Source organism: Anopheles coluzzii, chromosome 2 (assembly GCF_943734685.1).
Source record: "Anopheles coluzzii chromosome 2, AcolN3, whole genome shotgun sequence".
In the NCBI taxonomy this organism is placed as follows: Eukaryota; Metazoa; Arthropoda; class Insecta; order Diptera; family Culicidae; genus Anopheles; species Anopheles coluzzii.
In genome coordinates this window covers 125,798,032-125,824,253 of record NC_064670.1, presented here as the reverse complement: position 1 = coordinate 125,824,253, position 26,222 = coordinate 125,798,032, and the positions used below count along the sequence as shown (strand labels likewise).

Genomic DNA, 26,222 nt, shown 5'->3' with positions numbered 1-26,222 from the left:
CCATTCCGGATGAAATATTATAAGTTTGTCAGGACCAACCAATTCTGCAAAATGCAAGGCGTAATGGGAAAAAATACGAGCCTTAAAATACAGTTCCCTTGCTAAATTAATCAATAGCTAAAGGAGTACCTAACATAGAATCAGCGCGGAACCGCAGTAAAAGTGTAGTGGTACACACACTGCCGTGAAGTAACCAAATACAATATAAGCTGTGCAACCGCACAGTAAGTGTGGTACCATAATTTGCTTGTTTAAGTTTGCTCGCCCACGATACCTCGGTTCGAAAATGAACGATATGATTTCTCTTCAACCCCAACCATCGAACGATAAGGCTTAAGTATTACAAACGGTCCGAAAGGGCTCTCATCGAGCTTCTTCCAAACATACTTCCGTCCTTCTCAAAGCTGTATTGGAGTAAGAGGTGGGACTCATGATCATCATCAAATTGCTGGCAGCCGTTTCTGACAGTCAAATCAAATTATGACGCTGGCCTACCGCAGGCGTTTAGTTCAACGAGTAACACCCCACAATCACACTGGAAGGAAACAAAATCCACAAAAGTAATTCGTTAATTTGCTTATCCCATATTTCGGCAGCAGTAAAAAATAAGCATATTTTCGCATTACTGTACAACCATCAGCAACAAGATTCCAAAATGATCCACTTTTTATTTGCTTATTTTTGAACAACTTTAAATTCTTACTACCAGTGTTGCAGATATAGGATTGGGACACAATGGTGGGAAATGCCGAGCGCACGTCGATCAGTGACGCACGTGTGGTTAATTTAAAAGTAACGTAAAAAGAAGTCACAGGTAGTTAGCTGGTTGCGTTATCCGGGTGTCATTATCCGTTGTCGTGTGTTTCCAGTCGAATGTGGTATGAAGGAGATACCGGTCTGGGAATCATTAGAATCCTAATCGATGAGCACGCTGTTTGGTAAAGATGCTGTCGATATTAGCAAACACGTCAGATGCACTTTTTGCGGCATCCACGCGGAAATGCAATCCTCGCAACGCATAGTAATCGGCCAGAGGCTTGGTTTGTCGGTGATACGATTCAAGACGTTTCACCAGTGCCTGCGCGTTGTCATCACTGCGGCGCATCAAAGGCTCTCCCGTTTCGTCGTCGCGCATAGGCACCTTGGGTGGCGCAAATTCCTCATGGTAAGACCGTCCGCTTGCCTGATGGATCAGGCGTCCGGTAATACGACGCACCAGCAGACTATCATCGATGCCGAACTCAATTACTGCGTCCAGGCCGGTGTTGCGTTTTTCAAGCAGATTATCCAATTTCTCCGCCTGTACTACCGTACGTGGGAAACCGTCCAACAGAAAACCATTGCGACATTCCGGCTTGTCCAGGTTGGAATCGATCATATCCACCACTAGCTCATCGGATACCAACTTGCCCTCATCCATCACCTTTTTGAGCTGCGCGCCCAGCTTCGAACCGGACGCTATTTCTGCTCGAAGCATATCCCCGGTCGAAAGGTGACATACGCAATATTTTTCCTTTAATAGTGGCGCCTGCAAATAATAGGAACAATACACATATACCATCAATCAGTTACAATTAGTACAAAAATAGAAGGTCACAACCCTGAGCGATTTGTGTTAGCGCTAAGATTATGGATAAGCCGATTGAACACGACGGCGGTATTGTTGCATACACACATTTGATCACACACCAATAATCTGTGCAAATCCATACCGGTGATTATGAGTGAAGCTGGATTTGTCTACTTTGTCTGATCATTTCGTTGGTTAAAGCCGCGAGTATTAACCGCGCGGTAAGTGCAAGGTTCATGTATCGCTCAGAACGAACGAGACTTACGAACATTCGTTTCGTATCCGCGATAAACAACTCCTGCTGATACTGTCCCTTTGGCTTATCACTGATAATCTCCAGCATGGTTCGGCATGATTTGGATTATGTAACAGAAGCGTTGTTGCTACTCCTGAAGGGCGCTCCCCCCGTCTGCTGTGGATGGTGGGAGCAGATTATAACGGAAGCAGGACTTTATACAGAAAAAATACAAACGGAATGTGACACATGTGCGACCGCGTTTTCAATGCATTTTTCATACCTGTGTTCCTTTTCCGGAACCGGGAGGTCCCAGCAGTATGGCATTAATGCCGGTCGAATCCGATGCGGGTTTCACTTTCAGCTCTGCTGCATTCGGTGCCATCTTAACAACTCAGCGTTCCCAGTCTAATAAAAAAGCGAGTAGGTAAATGAGTCGTATACGGAAAGAATCATTATTAGCGCCAATAGAAAGTTTAGCGAAATTATACCTGAATAGCTACTCTCTAGCTCAATGTTTCGCCTTCCGAATGAAGTTGCACAGCCGAGACGTTTATGATTTGACCACACGTCTTGCTCGCATTGGACCACACGCACAATTTGGCAGGCAGTGTTTCTTCTTCTTTCTCCATGTGCACACGTTAGCTCATATGAAACATACTATCTCTGTCTTCTATAGCTGATTTTCACGGTCATCTCTTTCGTTGCTGTTTCTGTATTTTGGTTGGCATGTCACAAGGTTTACACAAGGCATGTCATCGTCGTTCCGTTTACATTATATAGTTGTGCTCTACACATCTGAGCCAAGATACCTAGAAAGGGCTGATTTAGTAACCTCGGCACGTGTGTAAATATTGCTGCAGGTATACAGGCATAAAATACACACTATCTATCGGATGAAATGATGAATTAAAAATGAATACCATGCGATTGTAATCATGTACTACAGTAAGTACTGCTTTCAATCATTCGAAAAAATAACTTTATAACGACTTTCGTGGGTTCAAGCCTCATATGGACAGTCCGCTCGTAGAAAGGGCTGACTATCCAGCTGCTTGGTACTCAATAAGTCTCGAACGCTTGTATAGACCGGTAGACCGCGTAGGTCGTTAAGACAATAAAATGGAGAAGATACCGACTTTACACATCCCAAGAATAAAATAATCTTGTGTGCCTTATACCTTTTAGCAACATTCAGGTACACAATAAAATGGAATAGCAATAAAATACATAAATCAGGAGCATAGGCACATACGCAGTAAAAGCGCACATTGAACGTAACATAGCATATTGATGGAGGTACACAACATTACCCTCCCCTGCGTTCAGCATAAATAGGCGACAGCTGTTGTTTACATGCTCCTGCAGGCAAGTATCAGCTGATATTCGTTTTACCAACACATATTTATTTCAGATTGCTGCAGCAGTACGTTATATTAATGAACCACTCTGATATTTCTCAACAGAACTGCTGCATTTGCTCTTTAGCTGTGTCAAAATCCTGCAGTAAAACGTCTAAAAACTCTCAACGTAGAGTATAGATGCTACAGTATTAACAAAAATTCTCTCTGCTTTTGGTTTTGGAAGCCTTATGGCTGTTAAAACTCTCTCGAGTATTGCTTCCTTCTCTTAAGCGCAAGCGATTTTTGAATGAAAATATTACCAGCATTGCGTGATTGTGACAGGACGAGAGAACGGCCCAAGCACGAACAACCTGACTAGAAAGTGGTACACCATTTGCTTGCGCTAGTTACTGGCAATTTTTCACAAAGTGTGGTTCTTGTTTTGTGCATCAATATCGTTTCGATCTAACTGTGTGTTTTTACTTCCGTACGAACGGATTGTTTGTTTGCTAGGGTAGTTAACTTAACCTATGCGTTACCTATGCTTCTTCACTGTTTGCATACAAAGTATGCAACAAAACATTAGCGTGCTAGTAGAGTAATGAATGGTGTATTCAACAAAACCGTAAAAACCAGCCATAAATGTTGTGGTTTTCATTCATTCTATAAAGTGGTTAGTGTAAAATGTGACTTACTGCAAGCGACACCTTTACTGTGGTTGGAGTATGAATAATTAATTGACATCCTGTCGAAAAGTTTGCCGTGTGTAATAGTTCGTGACACACTAATGTCAGTTCGAATGTTTAATCTAAGTTAAATGTTTACGGCTTTGTTTAACCTTCCATTTCCCTCATTATCAATGCTAAAGAATGTTTTTTTTTTTGTTCGGAGAACTAAGAGAAATCGAAGCACAATATTGATTGAATGAATAACTTTGCTACTATTTTGGGGATTTTACTGCCAGGATCCAGAGGACCGAATTTCCATGCGCGGTATCGCATGAGAAACAAGAGAAAGGAAGAGAGATGAATTGAATGATGCAGAGTAAAGTGATTTTTACAAGCTTCCTAACAACATTGGGTACGAGAGTACGAGTGATGGTGGTGTAAAAGAGTCAACAGCACGTTTTCAATTCTAACTATGTACAGCTAGCTGCCGCTTTGAGGCGGAGAATCAATCTACACCGTGGAGCGTTTTCATTAGAAGCATGCTTTGTAACACTGGCTGGCGGGAATCTAATAGGTGAGTGTTAAAAAAAAAACAGAGTTTTTTTTTTCAACTATTTAAATCAATTTTCAGTTAGTTAGATCTACATTATCTACTTAATAAATCTTCCCAACCAGCTGACAATATAAATAACACCAAAGTGGTAGGAAATAAAATGCCTTATGTGTGATATCGAACATTAGAAATGTCTGTTATACTTCTTATTGCTTTGTTAATATTCAATATTCCCGTTTTATAAGTCTTTATTGTCGTGAATTAAAACATTTAAAATCACTATGCCAATAAAAGATTAGTGTAGAATGTAAAAATAAGCTAAACAGTTGACAAAGGAATAAAATTAAACAATAAGTCGGCACAGTTATCCATTCATTCATAGAAAATGCATCAACACAATTTCATAATTCTTGATAATTTATAGGAATACCATTCCCCCCCCTAAAATGTATGTTTTCTTTGGATTCATGCCGGCTCCGTTACCTGTTCCTTGACCGTTGTAGTCGTTTCAACTGATGGTGAGCTGGAAGAGCCTCCACTGGGAACAATCCAAACTGTGGAAGAATATCAAACGTATTAGATATACGTTCATTCAAAAGGTTTATTTTCTATACCTAATACACAGTTGTATGCATACCTCGCTGTTCATTTTGAAATGTAATCCATGATGCATATATTTTATACCATCACCTTTTTCCAATAACATTCAATCCCAACAAATAGACGTAAAAAATGAATTTAATTCAATTAATCTTAAACAAAACACGAAAAAAGATGGTTGGTACTCAAATTGGAACGTTTCCCTTACACACAACTCCGAAGCTTCATATGAACAACATATCTCTGATAGCGATTTAAATGTAACAATGCATCAAAGCGTAGATATATTCCAAACCACGTGATATCTTTACGAATCGCAGTCAATGTTTTTCTTTATACATATACATTTCTATACTTCAAATATAAGCCTGTAACTTGTAATGAAACATAGACATTTGTGGATTTTATACGTCTATTTACCTATGATATATTGCATCATAAACATTCGTGAATTTCCAGCAGATAACATGTAACGTTAAATATACATTTGAAAAGTGAAAATGTCCTTGTTGCACATACGCTATTACTGGATAACTCTAGTGTTAAAATTAAAAACAACATTGGATTCATCTATGATAGTTAACGAAGAGAAAATAATTGTAGAACAAGCTGGTATTAGTCCTTTGTTGGAACGTCTATTCAAGTATACCCTCGCGTAGTATTAAACGGTGTGACAAAGATATATCACAAATATGTTTTTCAAACCTCGCCGTTGCAACAAAGATGTATGTATCGATTTAAGAACAAATATCTGAGTATATATAATAATGCAAAATAAAATGTTTCTTAATAAATGATGGACACTGAAACGAAAAGATAAAAAAAAATGATGTGACGATGAAAGGCAACAACACAAAAACGAACTATAATTGGATGAGTGTGAATATTGATAATGGGTCTGTTGAGCATTTTGTTATAGATAGTGGTTTAACCATTGAAGTTGATATTGTAATTATATATCAAGAAACATAACGAATCTTTAGCGTAGGCCCGTTGTATATATTAGACTTTTTTTTACAGTCTATAGATCAAATCAATAAAACAATTCGTCAGTCACATTGATTGGAAGCGATAAACGAAAAAAACAAGTACACAAAACTCATACATTATTGAATTAACCACTGAATCAAAGTACTGCTTAATCTTATTGCAAATACATTTACCAACAATCGAGATCAACACCGCATACAGCACTCCGCATAAACACCGCAGTCAACACTAAGTATTGCTGCATTTTTTAATACGTTGAAAAGGGCACGTATTAGTTTAATCTTGTACCATAGTTCGATTTCAACTGTATGCGACAAAGTGTCAAAAAAAAGAAAGCAGCACAAAATATGAGTAGTGCTCAAGAAGCCCAAAACGAATTATTTAACCCTAATTCGCAAGGCGTTGCCAATACGAGACTATGAATTAAGCATTAAATATAAGAAAATAGTACAAAATGATTGGAGCTTTTCGGAACCGCTATGCACACAAGATACAGAAGACAACAACGCCAACCTCCATGGTCTGTTACATGAAATCAACAATACAACCACCCTATTTCCAGAAACAAGTCTTACATAGAAGATAAAATAACTTACGAATGATAATTATTAGCAGAACCACGCCAATCACACCCATGATGATCATCATCTTCATGTTGGCCCACCATTGTTTTCTCTTGAGTTTGCCGGCCTGTTGCTCGAATTGCGATGCTCCATGCTGCAGGGCATCGGCCCGCTGATCCAATTCCGAAAGTTTTTGGTCGCGTTCTAACACCTTTTCCACGTTAACACGCATAATTCCAACTACTTCATCGACCTGGGCCTGCGTTTGCTTCAATCGATTGGTGGTAGCATTGTTGGATGCGTTGGCTCCAGCCGGCTGCGTACTGTCCGTAGGCGGAGGCGGTAATTTAGGAAAACTGATTAATCAAAGGTGGTCGAAAGCCAGCGAAATGGAATAACGATTAGTTTAGCTAACATTTTACCCCATGCATTGCAAACTACGGTTATTGTTACGGTCTGCGTTAGATGTTTTTAGAAAAACCTACATCCCAACACAACTACCCGAAAAGTTAATGTTCATTCTTACCCATTTGAGTTTCCAGCTTCAGGTGTCGACATCGTTAACGTTTCGTATCGCAGTTAAGTAGGAAACTGGAAAATAATCAAACAATCTGTTACTGATCCGCCACGTAAGGTCCTCGGCCGTCTGCAATGGTGCTATAATAGATATCATTTGTACTAGCTGAAGTAAATTCGTTAAAATGTTTTCACATCCGATAAACTTTAATTTACTTGCAGTTTAGTACCACACTCAGAAAGTGGGAAAAATGTTTTACTTCTTATTATCGGAGCAACAGTTGTGATGTTTAACAGCGATAACGTATGTAGACATTCGGATCATTATTAAAGCTAATGATTCATAGCTGGAAGGAATGAATGTTACAAACGCTGTACTGTCTACCAACCAATGAAAATTGCCTCACGCACGCACACACACACACTCACACCCATTCCTGTCTTTCTGTGCGATGTCATACAATGACGAGGCCTAGGTGTTTTTTTCTCTTAACGAGCTTCCAGTTTCTAGACAGCTTCTTTAGAATACTCTCGAATCATAACGTTTGTTGTATAAAAACAGTGAAAATTACGTTTAACCTATAAGTTATTATTGCTTTTACCTTGTACAAGGAACGTTAATCCACAAATTCACGGATCGCTGAAAAACAAGTTGATGAGCTCACACACGCGCACACCCAATCGAAGTGTATGTACGAGAGGTAGGATCATAGCTTCGCGCAGTTTGTCATGTGATTACCGTGGTCACAAAGGTGTGATGGAATGTTTATTTTTAAGCTTTTCGACCATTTTGAATAATGTTTTATTGTGCTGTTTTTATGATTCAAACTGTATTGTTTCGGTGCCTCTGATTTATTCACATTTAATTAAATGAAACGTCATTTATTGAAATATACACGAACGTCTCATCAGAAGCGCGATTTTGTTCGTACCAAATGTACTAAATTTGAAACATTTCAACATGTATATGTTTCAATGTGAACATTTCAAATTAAAAAATGCAGTTTAAATCATAGCATAGCATAGCTTCAATGGCAAATGTAAAGCCAGCTATAATCGTATACCAATTTTGTTTTCTTTAACAGGTTCAAATATGTTAGTGAAAGTGTAGTACACTATTTCCCAATGAATAGCGGATTTTTCACGTGAGTTGTAAGAATGGTGCGCATATTGGGTTCCAAGCTGTTCGCCAGACTGTTGCTGCTCATATCGTCCATCACGCTAATTTCGCTGATGGTACTAACTCGCTGCGGCTTGGGAGGACTAATTGTAAAAGAAAATGGATCAATCGTTAGCGCGTCTGCTAGCGATGCTGAAGCTGATGCTGAAAACTACTATCTTTCTGATCGAAAACTACCACCAATGGCTGTCGAATTCTCCCTACAACAGAACCATTACCAAGCAGATGCTGAACAACAGCAGAACGGTTACATGCAAATGCTGCAACAACGTGAAGAAGAAAACCTTAAGGAGGTAGCGAAACTGACCGCTGAAATAAAAGCGTTGAAGCTTCAGATCTTGCAGTTGAAAAACGGGCTAACCAACGCCGGAATGGGCATGGTTCAACCAAACGTTGTTGAGGCAGCAGTCTCTTTGTCAAACGATAGTAGCGCAATAGTTGCTAATGCTCCTCAAACATCGCAAATGTTACACGACTGCACGGCGTTCATACGACGTCAAGTTGGTTCAGCCGAAATACTGCACGGCTTACCTCTAAACAATGAGTACGAACTAATCCCGTTCAACCACTTCACATTTAGCCGTGTTTATCCAATCGAGCTTGGGTTAGGAAAGCGAGTGGTAGAAAAACCAATCGGCTACAAAAGAAAAGATATTCTAAGTGCACTGAATAAGGCGCTGGAGACGCTCAATCGTAATGCAAGTTCGTCAGCGCAGCGTTACACTTTGGACGACTTTATCGAAGGTATTTATCGAAACGAGCCAACTACTGGTACACAGTACGAGCTGTACTTTCGCACGAAGGAATCCGCTAATCGCAGTCAGCAACAGCAACAGATTGCACAGCATCACGAATCACATGGTACTACGAAGCTTATAGTCATGCGACCCTTTGCCTCACTGCAGACAGTCCAACTGGAAGCGTATTCAAAACACCAAGAAAAGGAAATAATTTACATTATCCTGCCCTTGTCCGGACGCACCAGCACGTTTCAAAGCTTTATGGAGAAATACGTAAAGATCGCGCTCAAACACGATAAACGTGTACACCTTACTGTCGTGTATTTCGGCGAGGAAGGCTTAGCTGAGGCACGTACAATTATGAGTAGAGTAATCGGAATGAAAAACAGCGGAGCTACGAACTCTAATTTGAAGCTGCTCGCATTAAATGAAACGTTCTCCAGAGGTAAGCTAGACACTGGCCGAAAACAGTCGAATATTTATAACAATTCATGACAAACCAATCATGCTTGGTGTGCACTTTTTACTTCACAGCCAAGGCGTTGCGAGTGGGTGCAGAAAATGTGTGGAGTTCACAGGCAGATAAAAACAACGACATATTATTATTCATGTGTGATGTAGATATCGTTTTTAGCGCCAAGTTTCTAGATAGATGTAGATGGAACACCAAGCCAAATAAAAAGGTAACTATTACATATTAGCATCAACATTCGTCAGTCCTTAGAGTGGCAACTAATTATAGTGTTTCCAAACGTCTCAGGTCTATTATCCAGTTGTCTTCAGTCTCTATAATCCTCATGTCGTGTACACACTACAGGGCAAAGATGTGCCTCCCGAGACTGACCAGCTAGTCATTTCGAAGGATTCCGGATTTTGGCGGGATTTTGGTTACGGTATGACTTGTCAATATCGCTCTGACTTTTTACGAGTTCGAGGCTTTGACGAGGAGATCATTGGTTGGGGTGGAGAGGATGTGATGCTTTATCGAAAGTACGTGAGATCACATATAAAAGTGATAAGAGCTACCGATCCTGGAGTCTTTCATATTTGGCATCCGAAGGTGTGTACCGGTCCAGTGATGTCCGTCACCTCAAATCAACGGCTTACTCTCGACCAATACCGGGCCTGCATTCGGTCACGAGCACTCAATGAAGCATCACACGCACAACTAGGATTTCTAGCCTTCCGGGATGATATCGCGGCCAATGAATACATATTAGCACAGGGTGCCAAACTAAACCAAGAGTCATCTACGACCAAAACTAACCTTACTCATCCGGATAATCCTTTCGTTCATAGTCCCACGAATTCCATTAGAGATAGTGTAATGGTTCCGAACGGTTCGAGCTGGACACCAAATAAAGGCATCGACAGTAAGAAGGCTACATGATCGTTCATGACAAAGCATCAGGAGAGCATATGGAGGATGGAATTTTAGCATTGGGGCAATGACATCGATAATGATCCTTTGTATCCTCTTCTGAATTTGACAACTTTAATTAATTTTGCGTATAATCCCTGATGGTAAAGGACGGAAAGAACAATACATGTGTCATCTATTATGATTATTCATTTCACGCCAAATGTACAATCCTGACAATGCCGATCGATAAAGGATATTATCAGTTGAGTTCTATGTACATAGCGCTGCATATAAATAACACACACAGTAAGGACGTTTTTTATTCAGTAGGATGCTGAGGATAGGATTGTTTAATAATGAACGTTTTTTTTTAATTATAAAAATGTCATAGGCGAAATCTTTTTTGAAGTTTACATTGATATGAGTCGTTGGATTGATTTTTGGCAATGCATGAGTTAATTTAAATACTCATACATAAAATATAACTGGAAAGATAATAGTGCGATAGTTAAGAATGAAAAAGAATTTACACTTGATTAAATATATTTGCTTTGTTAACTTACTTAGCTGTATCAACCGCAATTGATTATTCAGTACTAACGGCTATTTCACATTACTTATTAAATAATAGCTTATAACTTGTTCAAATCCAAACAGTTTTTACCTAGTTTTAAGTAGTAAGACTAGTAGCTGCTCACAATTTGCATTAACTATTATGTTTATTTTTCATGACTTTCCAGAATACATGATGTATGCTGTGTGTGAGTGAGAAAATTTGAATAGTGCGCAAAAGAAATGTTCTAACGTTACAACAGTTATACAATTATCCGTAGGAGCATAGAATCGTAAAGAAACAAACATGCCACAGTGCATTCATTCCAAATTGAATTTCAAATGAAGGCCTTTGAAACCTGAGGTTTGTTAGGCAGTATGGGCACATAAACATTACTAATTTACTATTTTCTTTTATTTTGATAGTGACGATAATCATATCATAGGGTATGGAAATTGTTCAAAGATGAAATAAAATTGAAATGAAATAAACAAGAATAGTACATCCGCTGTCGAACTGTATATACCATTCAATTGTTGCGTAAAACTTTATGAAACATAACATCAACGATCCACAAATTTTTACGATAATAGCGTAGACCGCCACATAAGTACGGCATACTTCTTTAGTTTTCCTTCTGATATGTTTAACAATTTCCCAACAAAAAAGAAAAATGCAATCGATTGTAATTTATTGCGCGATGAAAGAAAACAGTAAGCGAACTATCAGTGCTAAAACAGTTTATAATTATAACTGCACAAAACAAAGCCAAAGATAAATAACCAGATATAAATAAACAGACATAAGGAACTATTTTGCTTTCACACCATTATTAAACACATTATTTGCATTTTCACATTAGCTACATAGGTAAAATGGTTAAAATTAATAATTCACTGTCGCTACAATTTCGTTTACAAATATCACAAAACATTTCGTGGGTACTTAGTTGACACAATATTACAATACTATGAGACAAGTCAATTTTGTTAATCTAGAATGGATTTTATCTGGAAGTCTTTATTCCTATTAACTTACTCAATACAACAAGTGATGAGACATGTGGTGAACACCCACATGCTTAAAGGTAGGGATGAGTTTTATAACACCCATTTGATAATTCGTTTTTTATTCGTTGTTGAGTTAGCGGCATTCAAATTTCGGAAGCATTCGGAACGTTGAAATTGCTTTGTTTCCGTTCTGCTACCGTAAGCAAATTAAATTCATAGCTGCCAGAATTTGGGTGGTCGGCTGTTCCTTCACAACAAAAGTACACACGATTCGAAGGTTAAAGGCACCTGGCAGGGGTCACCTGATTTCAAGGTTCTGGGAAATATGGTGCATAGTGGAAGTACTGAAAGTGACGAGTTTAGTTTCTGCGTCGACAGCATCAGACAAATGAGACAAGCGTTTTCAGAGCGAAGACAAACAGCCACCGAATGAAGGGAGGTAAACGCAACATCATTTCGAATGATAGGAGAAAATGGGATGAACTTGAAAACAGCATTGTGGGATTTCAAGACGAATGATTATTACACACAGGCAGTGATGCAGAAAGCACGATAAGGGAGAATTAAATAAAACGTTTTTTTTGTCGTGCTTGTGTAGTAATTGCAGTAACTTTTCACACCTTCATTTTTTCATGTTTAAAACATTTCAGTTGGGTTTTTTTTTTTAAATCTGGGGCATGAGTACATTGGAGTAGTGAAATAGATTAACATTTTTGATTTGTTTCGCCTCACAACATGGTAGAGAGCATCATCATGAACTAAATTTGTCGCAGCCGCACATAATGCTAACAAACATCCACATAGGTACTCACACACATGTATGTTACATCTTTGATGATGATCTCGCATGATTCGTCCGTAGCGGTTATCAATGATGATTGATCCATTTAGTTCCGGTTGAGAGTGGAAAACCTATTTTCACAATATTCGTTGCTCGTCTCGCTGTATGTATGTATGTACATATGTGTTTAGATACGTTAGCAGAACCAACCTGATTTCAAAATTTCTCTACGCCTCCTCCATCCCTGCACTCTTTCTCCATGGACTCCTTGTCCGCCAGCAGTTAAAATGTCAACGGACTTGCGCAACGCTTCGATGGACCCCTGAGAGGCGCATGGTTACGGAAGAAGGTTAAACCATTTTTTTCAATAGAATAATCCGGATTCATGTAACGATGAGCGTAAAAATTTAACAGCCCAACGAACAAAATCAACATGCTCTCTTGTTCTACCCAACAGACGATCAAACCAGACAGAGCGAGAGAGCATGTTGATTTTGTTGCTTGAGAGGATAATCGAAACATATGCAGTGTGAGCTGGTCTGGTAGTGCAGTCGTCAACTCGTACGACTTAACAATATGCCCGTCATGGGTTCAACCCTCGAATTGACCGTGCCCCCATACGTAGGACTGACTATCCTGCTATGGTAACAATAAGTCACTGAAAGCCAAGCTCACTTCACAAGTGGGTACAGAGGCAGGCCTTGACCGACAGCGGTTGTTGTGCCAATGAAGAAGAAGATGCAGTATGAGCTTTCAGCCAAACGCTTCCGGTCCAATATCAACAACATGATGTTTGGAAATATTAAATGTTACAATCATCAAATTGGATTAAACAGTGAAACAGTTCAATTGAAAATACTATTATGCTGTGTAATGGTGCACAACTGATCGATAAAAAGGGTTCCACAATATAGTGTTTAGAAACCAGTGGTTTCAGTAACATCATAGCGCATTAGTGTTGGGTTTCATGAATCTTTCGTTGATTTCTCGAGTCGAATCTTCAACGATACATGAATTTTTAAAAGATTCATGAATATAAATATTCTAAATAAATATGTATCTCTAATATTCTAACTATGAGTCTCCAAGGAATCATGAATCTTTGAAGATTCATGAATTTCGAATGATTCATGAATCTACAAAATTCACAAATCCATTAAAATTCATATATCTCTAGGGATATTTGATTCTTTAGAAGTATACGATTTTCAAAATATTGAGTTTTCCCAATCCTACCTATAACATCCCCGTCATGGGTTCAAGCCTCCCCATAGCATGGACCGTCTCCCCATTGCAAAACAAACTATCCGGCTGCGTGGTACTTGCCAAGAAGTCTCGAAAGCTTGTATAGGCTGGCATGACCACATAGATAGTTACGCCATGAAGCAGAATAGTTAAAAGCTAAAGCTCTATGAATTATTAGAGACTTATGAATCCCTTCAGAGTCACTAATCTTTCGACATACAAGAATCTTTGGAGATTCATAAATCTTTTGAGATCTTTTGAGATTCATGAATGTTTGAGATTCATTAATCTTTCCAATCGAGATTCAGATTCATTGAATCATTCCAAATATTCATTCAGATTCATGAATCTGGATCAGATTTACCCAACATCCGATATCACGGTGTAAAAATAATTTATTTAAGTTCAAAGAACGCATCAATGTTTAGTATGCTACGCAATGAGGAAGACTCTGCATTTTGTGTGCTAAAAAAATGCCATGAAATATATTCGAACATTTTGCGTGACTCTTATTATGTGACAAAGCAAGAATTGGTTAAGTAAATGGTGATAAAGAAAAGATGATTTTCTGAACTGTAGTTCAACAACCGCAGTTTACTACGGTTTGTGACACGGTAGGCTTCACATCCTCTGTCGGACATTGCTCGTACAGGTTCGGGGGGATGACATTGTACAGTGCTTTCGAGGCTCCCTCTCAGAGGCAGCGTACCTGATGATTACCTGACGTGGCGGTAGTACACCCACAAAATACGATGGAAAACGAATATGACGAAGTGAAAATGCTAATGACCGCAATAAGCTAAACACACTGCGGCAGTTCCACCCGCAACCCATGCGGTGGCGTGTTGATTTTCACGCGTCTATGCGCAACCGGATAGAACGCGGAGAGGTCGTCACCGTTGCATTTGACTGTACGACTGGACGACGGCGTTGCGATCATCGGAGAATGATAATCATTGACTGGATTTTACATGCTCGAGGGCAATATGCGGCTCATTCCGGCAAGGGTTAGTAGTTGCGGTCTGTGAACTTGGCACAATGATCCTTCTTCTCTTCCTCTTTTTCTACCATTTTCATACACACGCTACACAGAGAGGGTAGAACTATTTTTTGACTACGGTCTACTAGCTTATGGCCACAACTATTTATGTGATGTATGTTGGAATGTAATTATAAGGAATAACACAAACCAGCTAAATAAGGTGGACATATCTCTCCCTCTCTATCCATATCTCTCTCTCTCTGTGTCTCTCTCTCTGTCTCTAACATACCACACATTTCAGGCACAAATGGCATTGTTCAGTGAGATGAAACAAAACATAAACACTTCTCTCTTCTGGTGTTACTGTCGGGTAGAGAACGTGACAAAAGGTAGATAGGGAACAGGGTTAAAAAGTGTATCGCGAGAAAAAGGTTTGCTTTTTGCTTCAAAATCCCCCACCCCCCCACCCTTCCGTCGGTTTTCCACCAGACTAGTGTGCGGGGTGATGATGATGGACTCAAATTAAGAGGGTATTATATAAAATGGTTTGTCCAGGAAAGTTCTTGCTCGATTCCACTGTCGATCGTCGGCTGTGGCGGACATTTGGTGGAGCCAGACTTTTGTTATGTGCCTGTGTCAGCGTGAAGTGTTTGAGTTTTGTGCGTTATGTTACCTGGGAACGGTTAGTGTACTTGAAGAGCCAAGTTTTGTGTGACGAAGTATTTCGCAAAAAATTCCCACACCATCTAGGTTTCATCGCAATTCATTCAGTCGCGTGTCCGTGAACGGGTCTTGTGAAAATTATAGTTCCCAAATGATACTGAATCGCGTGGAAATTGAAAAAATATCAAGCGAAGATTTGATACCAACTGATACAAAAACTACGTTACTTTAAATATTTTCAACTAAAATCAACAACATGTTCAAGGTAAGTTTGTGAAGTATTTCTCGAAACTGAAAAACGAATAAGGTTAATCTAGAGACGTGTAATACATGAATATGTATATATAAACGTAAATATATTGTTCGTGCTCACTATAAGAGATGTGAAATCGTTGTTTCGCTGTCATTAGAGTAGAGTTTTAAAGTGTACGTCAAAGTTGTACTTAAGTATGTCTCCATGATTTTATGTGCTTCATTCAGCCCACACTACACTAGGACAGACATTATTTCCGTATTTGTCAATTGTGATTTCGCGAATGGTGTGTAATAGAGTAAATGGAGCGTGAAATCTATTATTTTCAATACAATTTCCACGATTATTGCTGTAAGCTTACATGGGATCGTTTTGTGACAGTGTCCGATTGTTCAAAATAAGCTACTGTATGTTGGGATACCATACAATACAACGACTAGAGAGAAATTGCGACTCCTTTCGTGGCAAGTTCGGAACAGCCGTAAGTGAACTGCATGGCAATAAAGTAATACAGTCGACACAAAACTATATATATGATAGCATACATATATGGTGAATCTTCTCATCCACTTCACCTTTTCAGTATTTTTTTCACCTTCACCCACCAAAACAAAAAATGACCCACTTGTTGTAAGGTTTTGGACTCTTAATAGCGTAATTTTATTCACTACATATTACATCAAACAAAATCTGCTACTCTTACGCCAGAACAACGGAACGAATTCATTTTCCTTTGTCATTCCAACTTTAACATTCAAATGTTCTGCGAGACCATTCATGTCGTTGATCGTTTAGAATGTAGTAGAAATAGGCTGTGAGGAGACATGCTCGTTGTTTTTTTGTCAAACTTACGTAAACGTGCTCGTGTACGCATGATACGCTTTATTAACCATGCATAGATTCATATGGTCGGATGTGGACCTAGCAGGGGCACTAGGGGCATATGTGGGGTGATACGTCAATTGTGACTGGACATCATTAATGAGTGAAACGTTATATTACTTTGCCCATGGCTGCGAGGGTGCTTGCATGTGGGTGTAGTTTAATTTTCAATTGCCCAATTTGACTATTTTATCATCGACATATCTCATTGCCTCTAAGTATAATTTAAAAAAACAAAAAAAAAACAACAAAAAACAGATCGGTTTGTAATGACGAGAAGGTCATACGAATTAAATTGATAATTTTAGTGCCAAATTATTTGCTGTAGAATTTTGAATAGATCTTTCTTATGTATTCATCACCATTTTTCCATCATAAACGGTAGCTTACTGGAGCACTATTTCTACTGGTGGTGCACCTAGCACGTGCTAACCTGGCCGCCGAAAGTACTGTAACGTCAGCAAAGCTCATCAACGTTCCGCCACCATTGCCCACTACATCTCTCGGTAGCCTTTATCGAAGTGCCAGAGATGACTACAACTCAAGAAGACACTGTTCAAATTGTGGACCAGGATATGAACGCGATATGCGCAGCTATGGACGCCCTACTGGTATTACAGGATACTACAGTGGTATGGGTCCAATAGAAGATGACCGAAACTGGTACTATCGTCCGGAAAGCTTTGATGATCGTTACCGGGGTGCAGGAATGCACGCATCGTACTCGGGATCATATCGACAGTCTCCGTATATGGGGTAAGTTAAAGGGATTAATGGTGAGCAGTTCTAATTGGGATACATTCATCCATCTTTACCTTGTATGTTCGGAAAAGTTTTTCCTCAAACCTGTAGACGTGAAGTGACAGAATTAGTGTGCGTAAAGATTTCTGATTTACTGATGGTTAAACAAAGATAACTGAAGTTTACAATTGAAACGATGATAAAATCGTATTGACCCATTTTGAATGACCACAACCAACAATTTATATTTTAACCAGTTCACCACCAACCAAGAATGTGATATTTTTCTTCCAGATACGAATATGATCGCTATATGAATCGTCCAGATGATCGAGGATATGGGTATGGTTACCCAGCCATGGCAATGCGAGCCGGCTACTATGATGGAGGCGTCAGTCGAATGCCGTACTATCCGGAAATGATGCGCGGCTATGGTTATCGTGGCAACGGATACGATAATCTTGATCCACATTACGAGTACTACATGACACAACGTGGTGGAGGTAGTCCTATTGGAATGAACAACAGGGGTAATACCATTTTAGAAATCCAATAGAAATGCAAAAGTAATTGTATTTTCTGTGCTTGCACTCCCATTCAGATCGAATGTATGGCAATCAAGGTATCTATGACGATCGTATGAGCTACGGTGGACAGTACGACCAGAAGAATTTCCGACCTTGGGATCAAACATACAGGTACTACCCCACATACAGCTACAATCCTTATTATAATTATTATAATTATTATTAGTCGCTTTATACCTTCACTCGAGGTATTACAATAACTTGTGCTTTGTAAACCAGCATGCTTAATTCCAAATTCAATGAACTTTATTTATTAGTGCATTAACGTCAACTTGGCTTTATGATTTTCTTTGTTTATGAATGTGGTTTGTGTAAATATATGCATTTTTCTGTTACGCATTTTCAAAACTGTACATTTATTCTCGTGTAGATCGATTAACAACATTAAATCCTGTTCTTTGCTTAAACGTGTTTTAAGCATAAACAACACTGCTTTTTAGGCATGTCACCACAAATATTACAATACAGTGCGTAATTTTATTAACTAACTAGTTTTTCATATTACAAACAATAAAAAAAGCCAATAGCATTGTTAGGACAACTTTATGTAAATCACAGTAACGAAATCTCATCCATTCCGATGAAATGAGCCGTTAAAAATTATCCCTTCTGTTTGCAAATTCAATGAATACATCAAGAAAAATTGAGAAACATAATCAGACATTTAATATTGCGTGTTTTATTAACTGTCAACGATTGAGACTGTGTTTCAACCCATTTATCAATGTAACGTTTTCGAGGACACCTAACAAATATGTTCTTATTTAATCATGCATCATTTAAATTTGTACAATACACAATACTATTCTTTGCATTCATCATTCCTAAATCTATGCTGCTTGTTAATTTGTGTTCGTTGTATATAGGCTATAGCGTTAAACTATGAGCAAATGCAATGAGAATAGTTGGTTGAATGCTAACAAGTTAGTATTATGTTGTTCAATATTGAGGCAACTAATTTTCTGCACAGATAGGTCCGTTAGAAGCAATATTATAGTTGACATATATGTGTTGTATACATAGAATCATAAAATCATAGAATCATTTATATGTTGTGTATATTTAGAAAAACGTGTAGAAAAATTCTAGAATAAAAAAACATAGCACCTTAACATTTGATGCACTAACATCCATTGGTTGCAGATGTTGAATTGAATATACATGTATAAATATATACTTTTATCGACACCCATCCTCCTTCAACCCTCAGAGGAATTTCTGGTTTTGATAATTCTGGACGTGGTTATTATTTTGCAAGTCGTCCATCTTCTCCATCACAACCACCACTATCATCACCTTCATCCCCCTTGTCTGCACATGCATCACACCATGCCCACTCACATCAAGCGTCGGAATCAGGCTACGGAGATCAACACAACGGTCACGATCAACGTCCTGCAGATCATGCGAATTCTGCCAACTATCGTCCAGTAGCACCTGCACATCATCAACATCAATACACTGGATCGGATCGCCCCGATTATGAGCCATCGGACTATACGCAAAACTGTTGTAAAAATCGCTACCCAGAAACAGTTTCTCACGGCCACACAAATCAAGGCAGTTCTTACGCTGGACACAACTCCCCGGGGCCCAGTGCAGGAAGTTATGGTAGTGGGGCAGGTGCTCAAAGACCCTCCAATTCTGCTGGTAGCTGGCATTACGCTAGTAGCGGAACTACGGGCTCCGGCAGTGGTAGCCATGGTGTGAGCAGTGGCCATGTTGGGGTAAATATTAACACTCATGGATCTTACGGTGAGGCTCATAGCGCTCCAGGACAATATTCAGGAGGAGGAGGAGGAGGAGGTAGTGCTACTGCCCATGAGTACGGGACCAATCGTGGTAGCGATAGTCGTCGAGAAACAGATCACCGACAACAAAGGTATGTAGTATCTGTCTTAGGTCGTTAAAACGCTTGGCATGGAACTAATGCAGGATCGATGTGAATCAGTTGGAGCAACTACATGCAACTAACCATAACATACAATATCAGAATAGCAAAACTCATAACATATACTGTTTTATTGTATTGCTGGAAAAATTACACCTTCAATTCGTATTTTCTTGATTCAATGCACTTTCGTTAGTAAAATTGCAAACTGAAACATGTTTTAAGTATAAAAGGTAAGATTAAACAACAAGCAGTGCACTTTAAATCATCACATTTACTTCGAAGAACCAATAATTTATGTTATTATTTTAGCACAAACAATACAAATTACACAACAAACAATCGAAATATAAATAACAAGTATAAGCTGATGGTATCAAACACCATTACTTCCAATAACAAATACGAGCAGTAATTTATATTGTTTGTTCTGTAGCAATAACACTACCTCTTCTATAAAACTATTTCAAATCATAATCTTATCAATCAGCGTATATACAGCATTTCACAACCCACGCACATCGTTTCACAATCACATAGTCCTATATGATAGATTTTTGCGGCAGCGGCTAAACACTTGCACCACCACACCTGATAAGCTTGTCATTTAGCAACGCAGCATAACAGAAAGGAAATATCGGAAGAAAATGGTAACGCTATGAAAGACACCTTTCCTTGTGATAACGCTACTTTTCCTCTGGTAGCGTAAATTACACTTAAGTGATTGTGCAGAGCATGCGAATGCTTTTTTATGAATATATTGAATTTTTCAATCAGTTCGTATGCGTATTGTAATTGATAAACAAACTTTTAAACTGCGTACCAGGACAAACCAAATTATCAAACCGACGTAGATTGCTTCCATACAAATGAAACGCTATGTAATGTATCCACTTTCATTGCCATTAGGTCATGGAGAATACGAGTCTGTGCGATGGTATCGCTTGATGCTTTAGTAGTTCCCCACCCCCTAAATTAAAGATGTCCCTATTTCCTAACCATTAAAAGCAGAGCAATATTACTTTCTCCTTTACTAGCGTTGCCTATGGTGGACGTCCGCGGCCAGCGTCACTAGGGGACACCAGCTACCTGATGGATCGTGATAACAATCAGAGCAATAGAGTTTCCTTGGGTCAGGAATCCGAACGAACTATTGACGACGATAGCGATACGCGTGCCAAATCAGACAATAGATCCTCTGCATCTGATGTACCAAAGGATAAAGACGGAATTGTTGAAAGTGTCGAAAGTACCGAGTCAGAAAACAAAACTCCAAACGCATAACGCTTGGTAACGGTGGCAATAGAATGACTCAGGATACGGAATAAATTCAACAGCCTCGCGCAAAGACGGCTTGCTTGGCACAACAGAAGCCAACGGTAGTATCTTCGGAATTCTCAGATCCTTCTATCTACGCTGGATGCTGAGGGAATAACACGGTAAAACTAAAACACAGGGCAAGAAAATGAACAATGACACAGTCTCTCTGTCCAGGGATGGTGTGTTTTTCTTCATTTCCAACTACCAACGATCTTCTAAGCCCACCTATGTCCTCCAGTACGTAGCATTTTAGGCATAAGGTAATTTATAAGTCAAATAAAGCTCTCAAAAATCACTTGTGATGCATTTGCTGTTTTATCGAACTGATGCAGTTCGGGTATAGTGTTCTCCTAGGGGACACATAGTCGTCTCAGGAAAGATAAGTGCACACTGCGCATTCACCCTTCGCCATATTGCATCTCCAAACCGCTCCCGGACTCGGTTATCTAGTACAACGTTTTCAAAGTCGTAGCCCAGGCTGCCATCGCGATAATGCATCAAAAGTCCTTCATTTTCCGGTACGGCATATTCGTGAGTATCTGTAATAATTTTTAATGAAAACGCGCTTAATTCAAATCATTTTGTGAACGGGTTCTTTAAACCATAATGGTTCTTACCTCTTACCGCCTTCCAGACAAAATGATTACCAGCTTCTAAGACGTTGCGACCCTTCAGCACATATTTGCTGCGGTTGTGATGTAAAAGAGGGTTTTTCGTGCGCACATTACGCACCTGTGTGTAGAGGTAAGTATTGTTTGCCCACGGTGGAACCTTTGAGAAATCAGGCGAATAGATGTCGTAGAAAAACACACCTTGGAAGTTGAACGAATGCACATCGTATCGGTCTTTTGTTTGCAAATACTCCAGAAGCGTTTCATTATCACTGGTCGGAAATAGCAGCTCGTCAAAATCGACTATCGCTGTGTATTTAAACCCTCCGGCAATTGTAGCACGATAAAAGCAATCATTTAGGGCCACAAATATGCCCTCGTAGCGCAGCTCGCTCTCGAACTTGTATCCTATGAACGTAAAATCTTGGAGTTAACTTTCCATTTATAGAGAAATTCCTCGTTAAATAGGTAGTCATATTTGCTACAACCTTCGAAATGCCAGTCCAAAACCTGTACCAGTCCGGCGGCTTGATAGTGTCGCAACACGGTGTCTACTTCTGGTGTAGCCGATTTGTTATACACGTAGAACCGTTCTGCTCCATTCATTTGGTAATATTCAAAAAATTCCACCACTCGAAGAGCATGTGCAAAGTCGTGATGCAATGGACCAACGCAAACAGCCAATGATCGGGTGGGAGCAGATCGGAGAAGTCGGTCCGTGGTAGGGTATCTGCAACATCGAAGCGGTTTGATAATGCAATTTTCCTGCTGTTATACTTTACCATGCTATTGATTACCCTACTTTATACGAACAAAGCTGGTTGCTTCCCGCATGCTGGGCTCAGAAAGATAGCTTAAAGCTACCTCGTCCGGTAGGCGGGCTTCGCGTTTAGTAATATTTCCGGCAAGTTTGCATATCACATAACTGGCGGCAAATTCCATATTCCAATGCTCATGAACCGCTTCAACCCGGTCTGCTTGATGTTGCGCTACATAGGTGTTATCTGATCTGTTGATGTGTGTGTGTTATCACGTTTATTATCAAAAAAAAAAAAAAAGAAATTAGATACACTCGTGTTAGTCACAGGTAACCCTTTTTTCGAAATTTTGTTACTGATAGCACATGTCACGTAAATGAACCATGCAGCCTACCTGAAATTGCAAAATATGTCTCCTTTTCGTACGTGAAATGGCAATATTGCAAAGATGCGAACACTGCCGAACGGTAGAAATCCATCTGGCGTAGGGAAGGACTCTTAAAGCAGGTTAGAAAACGCTGTTAGCAACGTCATGTTCGGTTGCTGAGCAATCCACACACCGATACTCACCAACCACCTCAAGCCGGGGATCAAAATAAGCTGAATATATTTTAAACCTTTTTTTCGGTTCACCAATCGGTAGCCAGTGATCACGTTCTCCTGTATCTTCACCTTGTAACCAGCTTTCATTTCCAAACGTTAAGGATACGGAACGCTGATACAGTGGTAGTGTTTGATGGATGTACTTTTGCTGCAAATCATCACAGAACTGTGTTTTGATTTGTTTTTTTTTTATCTATCGCTTACACACTCGTCGGGATGAGCGTGGTTAAGCATACTTACAAACAAAACTCGTCGGTAATAAAGCAGCCCGAGGGCTGTCAACAGAATTAGGGACAATACGCCATATTTTCGCGTAAATCGATTTGATACTAACGATTGCACAAAAATCACTGGTTTAGAACGAGATTTGATGGAAACGTACGATATTTCTCGAACCATTTTGGGTCGCATTTAATACTGTGTATCGCAACTAACATTCACGATCCGAACGCATTATCTTACTGAGCAACAAAAGGTCGCAATCTATCCACGCCCTGAGTGACACCTGTGTATTGGTATGATGGCCTTATCTTTTACTGATAAGCAAACAATAATGAGAGAGAGCGACAAAATATGTTAGAGTGGTATGCATACATCAAAACGCATTAGGCGTCGTCCATCAATTACGTAACGCTTAATGGAGGGAGGAGAGGGGCGGGCGTCGTCAAACGTTACGATTTGTTACATGGGGAAGACGTTTAACATTTTTTATGTAATTAATTTGATTACCACTGATGGACTTATAACTTACCATAGGATCGTCGCAATAAAGTTGCATTCCATTACTGCTACGATCGCAGTCACATGTATTCCATTGCAAAGGCACACATTTGATCGTAGTGGCACACATGCGATTCGCAGGCGACGACAATCGATTCGAATTGCACTAGATTTGACTGTAACGCTGGAAACAAGTAATAGCAATCCAAATTTCTTTCCAATTAGTTTCGACCAGAATGGAAATGGAGTTAATGCAATTAGCTATTCTTTCGTCAGAGTTGATCATTGTTTATAATTTTATGGATCGAAAATGCAGCCAAAACTCCTGCAAACAGTACCGATGTTAGAAATCGAAGCAGTAAAATAAGTGCCGAACACGTTAAAGGTTTTTTGTGTTACTTTAGATGTTACCAAACAAATTAGTCTGACTTGCATTTCGAGATCGTTTCATCGTTTTAACATAGGTTTTTCTCCCTTTTTATCGATCTATTTTTCTCTGTAACAAATTCCAAAAAAATAGCCAAACAATTAGTCTTTTTATTCCACCGCTTCGTAGTAAATGTCGAACTTGCATTTCGAGATCGTTTTATCGTTTTAACATAACTTTTTCTCCCTTTTTATCGATCTATTTTTCTCTCTAACAAATTCCTAATGCGAATGTTCGAACGTGAACTGGTCGTTGGTCTTGGAGTTATTGAAATAAGCCTTCTCGTTCTGAGGTATAGCAGTATCTAATTTATATTTCTTCCTAACTCATTATCTTTTGTGTCGTCAATATAAGTAGAAACGTATAACGGCTCATACACTTAAAAATTACTTTATTTCACAAATTAATTTCACACACTGAACGAAAACGACGTGGGAGCGCGCTCATGTTCGATCGGGTCGAAGGGCCAGGTGCAAGAGAGCGATCGACGGCACGAGCCCTTCGCTTCCGGGTAGAGCCGGAGGGAGCCGAACGCGTACGTCAGCACCCGTCACTTAGCGACAGGGCTGAGTAGCAAGGCTCTGCGCTCAGGGCCCAAAGTATCCACAACATTAACGTAACTTTACTCATAGTCTACTATATATCGTGATGCCTCTTTGATGCAGCATGCAAAATACATGCCTACTTCAACAGTTGAGATCCTTCTATCATGATGAGCTGATGCGGGCGTGCGTGCGTTTTCTGAAAATGTATGGAATTTGACACCCGCAGCGGATGACAGTTTGAAACCGCATGCGTCAGAATCAAACAGTTTTGATTTTTCCGCACGCACGCCCGCACGCCCGCAGTAGTGATTACCGCTACCTAATCGTTCAAATAGACATAGAGCAACAACAATAAGTTTTACAAACAGAGCAACTTGTCTCACGCGACATTTCTGCTTCATTCGAATCAATCAAATTACCCAGTTTTTTTTACGAACCAGCTTAATGCCAAACCCAAAAAATTACATTTGAACATATTTTAACTTATTTTTTCTGTTTTTAAACAAAAAAACAAGTAGGTTGACTACGTGAAATGATCTACTTTGATCTACGTACGGGGGGTCCCGTGGTACAGTCGTCAACTCGAACGACTCAATCACACGCCCTGGGTTCAAGCCCAGAATAGATCATCCCCCTGTAGTAAGGACTGACTATCCGGCTACGTGGTATTGAATAAAGTCTTGAAAGCCTGTATAAGCCGGCATGCAGAGTGAAATTTTGCATCGCAATTCATCGAATAACAGCTACTTGAGCTAATTGAGCTACTTTTTGTCGCCCGAGACGTTGTCGCTCTATATCTATTTGAACAGTAAAACTTTAAATGTAACCGCAAGGATCCACACAGCATAACACGGAGCGTAACATAACAACTGACAGCTACCAAACGCTTGATAGAAAACGATTTATTGCCAGTATCATGTTGAATATACTTAGTAGGTTGCTCATTGCGTGTTGAAAAACTTCTAACGCCAAGCCTACTGCTGTACGCTTGAAACACTTTACCTCCTTCCCCTAGCGTTTTCTTAAGCGTTTGATAGTTGTCAACTGTTATGTTACACTGCTTATAGACGACCCAAAAAATCGTCCGTGACAATTTTTGGCGACACTTTCCATCTGTCAAACCGTCTACGTTTAAGCACAATAGTATGGCTAACTTCGATTGTTTTGTCGCGAAACGCGAGCGCTGCATTTCTGTGAACATTTCACAAACCCCGCGACAATCACGGTTGCCCTTGATTTTGTTCTAACACTGTGAAGTGTTATTAGCACAAAGCGCTCGCAGAAAATTTGTCGCAGTAAGTTGGTCGTCTAGAAGCAATGTTACGTAAT

General features: G+C 39.5%; 5 protein-coding genes across 19 annotated transcripts; 2 read left to right on the top strand and 3 right to left on the bottom strand.

The window, feature by feature from the left end:
* Positions 1-614: 614 nt before the first annotated feature.
* On the bottom strand, positions 615-2,428 carry LOC120953356 (adenylate kinase). Its single transcript, XM_040373214.2, has 3 exons — positions 2,297-2,428; positions 2,089-2,213; positions 615-1,528 (listed from the first exon to the last, which is right to left on the bottom strand). The coding sequence occupies exons 2-3, from the start codon at positions 2,188-2,190 to the stop codon at positions 908-910; spliced, it is 723 nt and encodes a 240-aa protein (XP_040229148.1). The 5' UTR covers positions 2,191-2,213; positions 2,297-2,428; the 3' UTR covers positions 615-907.
* Positions 2,429-2,713: 285 nt separating this feature from the next.
* On the top strand, positions 2,714-11,371 carry LOC120953354 (chondroitin sulfate N-acetylgalactosaminyltransferase 1). 3 transcript variants are annotated; one of them, XM_040373210.2, is made up of 5 exons: positions 2,714-3,662; positions 4,113-4,390; positions 8,124-9,403; positions 9,493-9,641; positions 9,719-11,371. In XM_040373210.2, exons 3-5 carry the CDS (start codon positions 8,197-8,199, stop codon positions 10,346-10,348), a joined length of 1,986 nt encoding a protein of 661 aa, XP_040229144.2. In that variant the 5' UTR covers positions 2,714-3,662; positions 4,113-4,390; positions 8,124-8,196; the 3' UTR covers positions 10,349-11,371. The 3 variants fall into 3 exon arrangements, with proteins under 3 accessions (XP_040229144.2, XP_049463462.1, XP_040229146.2); XM_049607505.1 differs by having other exon boundaries at positions 2,714-4,390; XM_040373212.2 differs by lacking the exons at positions 2,714-3,662; positions 4,113-4,390 and adding an exon at positions 7,650-7,739.
* LOC120953357 (synaptobrevin-1) lies at positions 4,583-7,739 on the bottom strand. Of its 7 annotated transcripts, XR_007452171.1 has the most exons (5): positions 7,641-7,739; positions 7,049-7,113; positions 6,556-6,878; positions 5,007-5,772; positions 4,708-4,923 (listed from the first exon to the last, which is right to left on the bottom strand). XR_007452171.1 is itself a non-coding variant. In XM_040373216.2 (4 exons), exons 2-4 carry the CDS (start codon positions 7,078-7,080, stop codon positions 4,835-4,837), a joined length of 444 nt encoding a protein of 147 aa, XP_040229150.2. In that variant the 5' UTR covers positions 7,081-7,113; positions 7,641-7,739; the 3' UTR covers positions 4,583-4,834. The 7 variants fall into 7 exon arrangements, 6 of the variants coding, with proteins under 6 accessions (XP_040229150.2, XP_040229155.2, XP_040229152.2 ...); XM_040373216.2 differs by lacking the exon at positions 5,007-5,772 and having other exon boundaries at positions 4,583-4,923; XM_040373221.2 differs by lacking the exon at positions 5,007-5,772 and having other exon boundaries at positions 4,583-4,923; positions 6,556-6,845.
* A 4,073-nt stretch (positions 11,372-15,444) lies between the features above and the next one.
* On the top strand, positions 15,445-21,524 carry LOC120950639 (hornerin). 5 transcript variants are annotated; one of them, XM_040368850.2, is made up of 6 exons: positions 15,445-15,820; positions 17,076-17,446; positions 17,726-17,934; positions 18,033-18,129; positions 19,229-19,900; positions 20,947-21,524. In XM_040368850.2, the coding sequence occupies exons 1-6, from the start codon at positions 15,812-15,814 to the stop codon at positions 21,191-21,193; spliced, it is 1,605 nt and encodes a 534-aa protein (XP_040224784.2). In that variant the 5' UTR covers positions 15,445-15,811; the 3' UTR covers positions 21,194-21,524. The 5 variants fall into 5 exon arrangements, with proteins under 5 accessions (XP_040224784.2, XP_040224785.2, XP_040224783.2 ...); XM_040368851.2 differs by having other exon boundaries at positions 17,726-17,961; positions 19,277-19,900; XM_040368849.2 differs by having other exon boundaries at positions 17,726-17,961.
* On the bottom strand, positions 21,393-23,680 carry LOC120950640 (beta-1,4-galactosyltransferase galt-1). Of its 3 annotated transcripts, none has more exons than XM_040368854.2 (7): positions 23,442-23,680; positions 23,169-23,367; positions 22,993-23,095; positions 22,643-22,849; positions 22,329-22,570; positions 21,847-22,248; positions 21,393-21,768 (listed from the first exon to the last, which is right to left on the bottom strand). In XM_040368854.2, the coding sequence occupies exons 1-7, from the start codon at positions 23,610-23,612 to the stop codon at positions 21,545-21,547; spliced, it is 1,548 nt and encodes a 515-aa protein (XP_040224788.2). In that variant the 5' UTR covers positions 23,613-23,680; the 3' UTR covers positions 21,393-21,544. The 3 variants fall into 3 exon arrangements, with proteins under 3 accessions (XP_040224788.2, XP_040224790.2, XP_040224789.2); XM_040368856.2 differs by having other exon boundaries at positions 22,993-23,077; XM_040368855.2 differs by having other exon boundaries at positions 23,169-23,349; positions 23,442-23,679.
* Between the last annotated feature and the right edge of the window lie 2,542 nt (positions 23,681-26,222).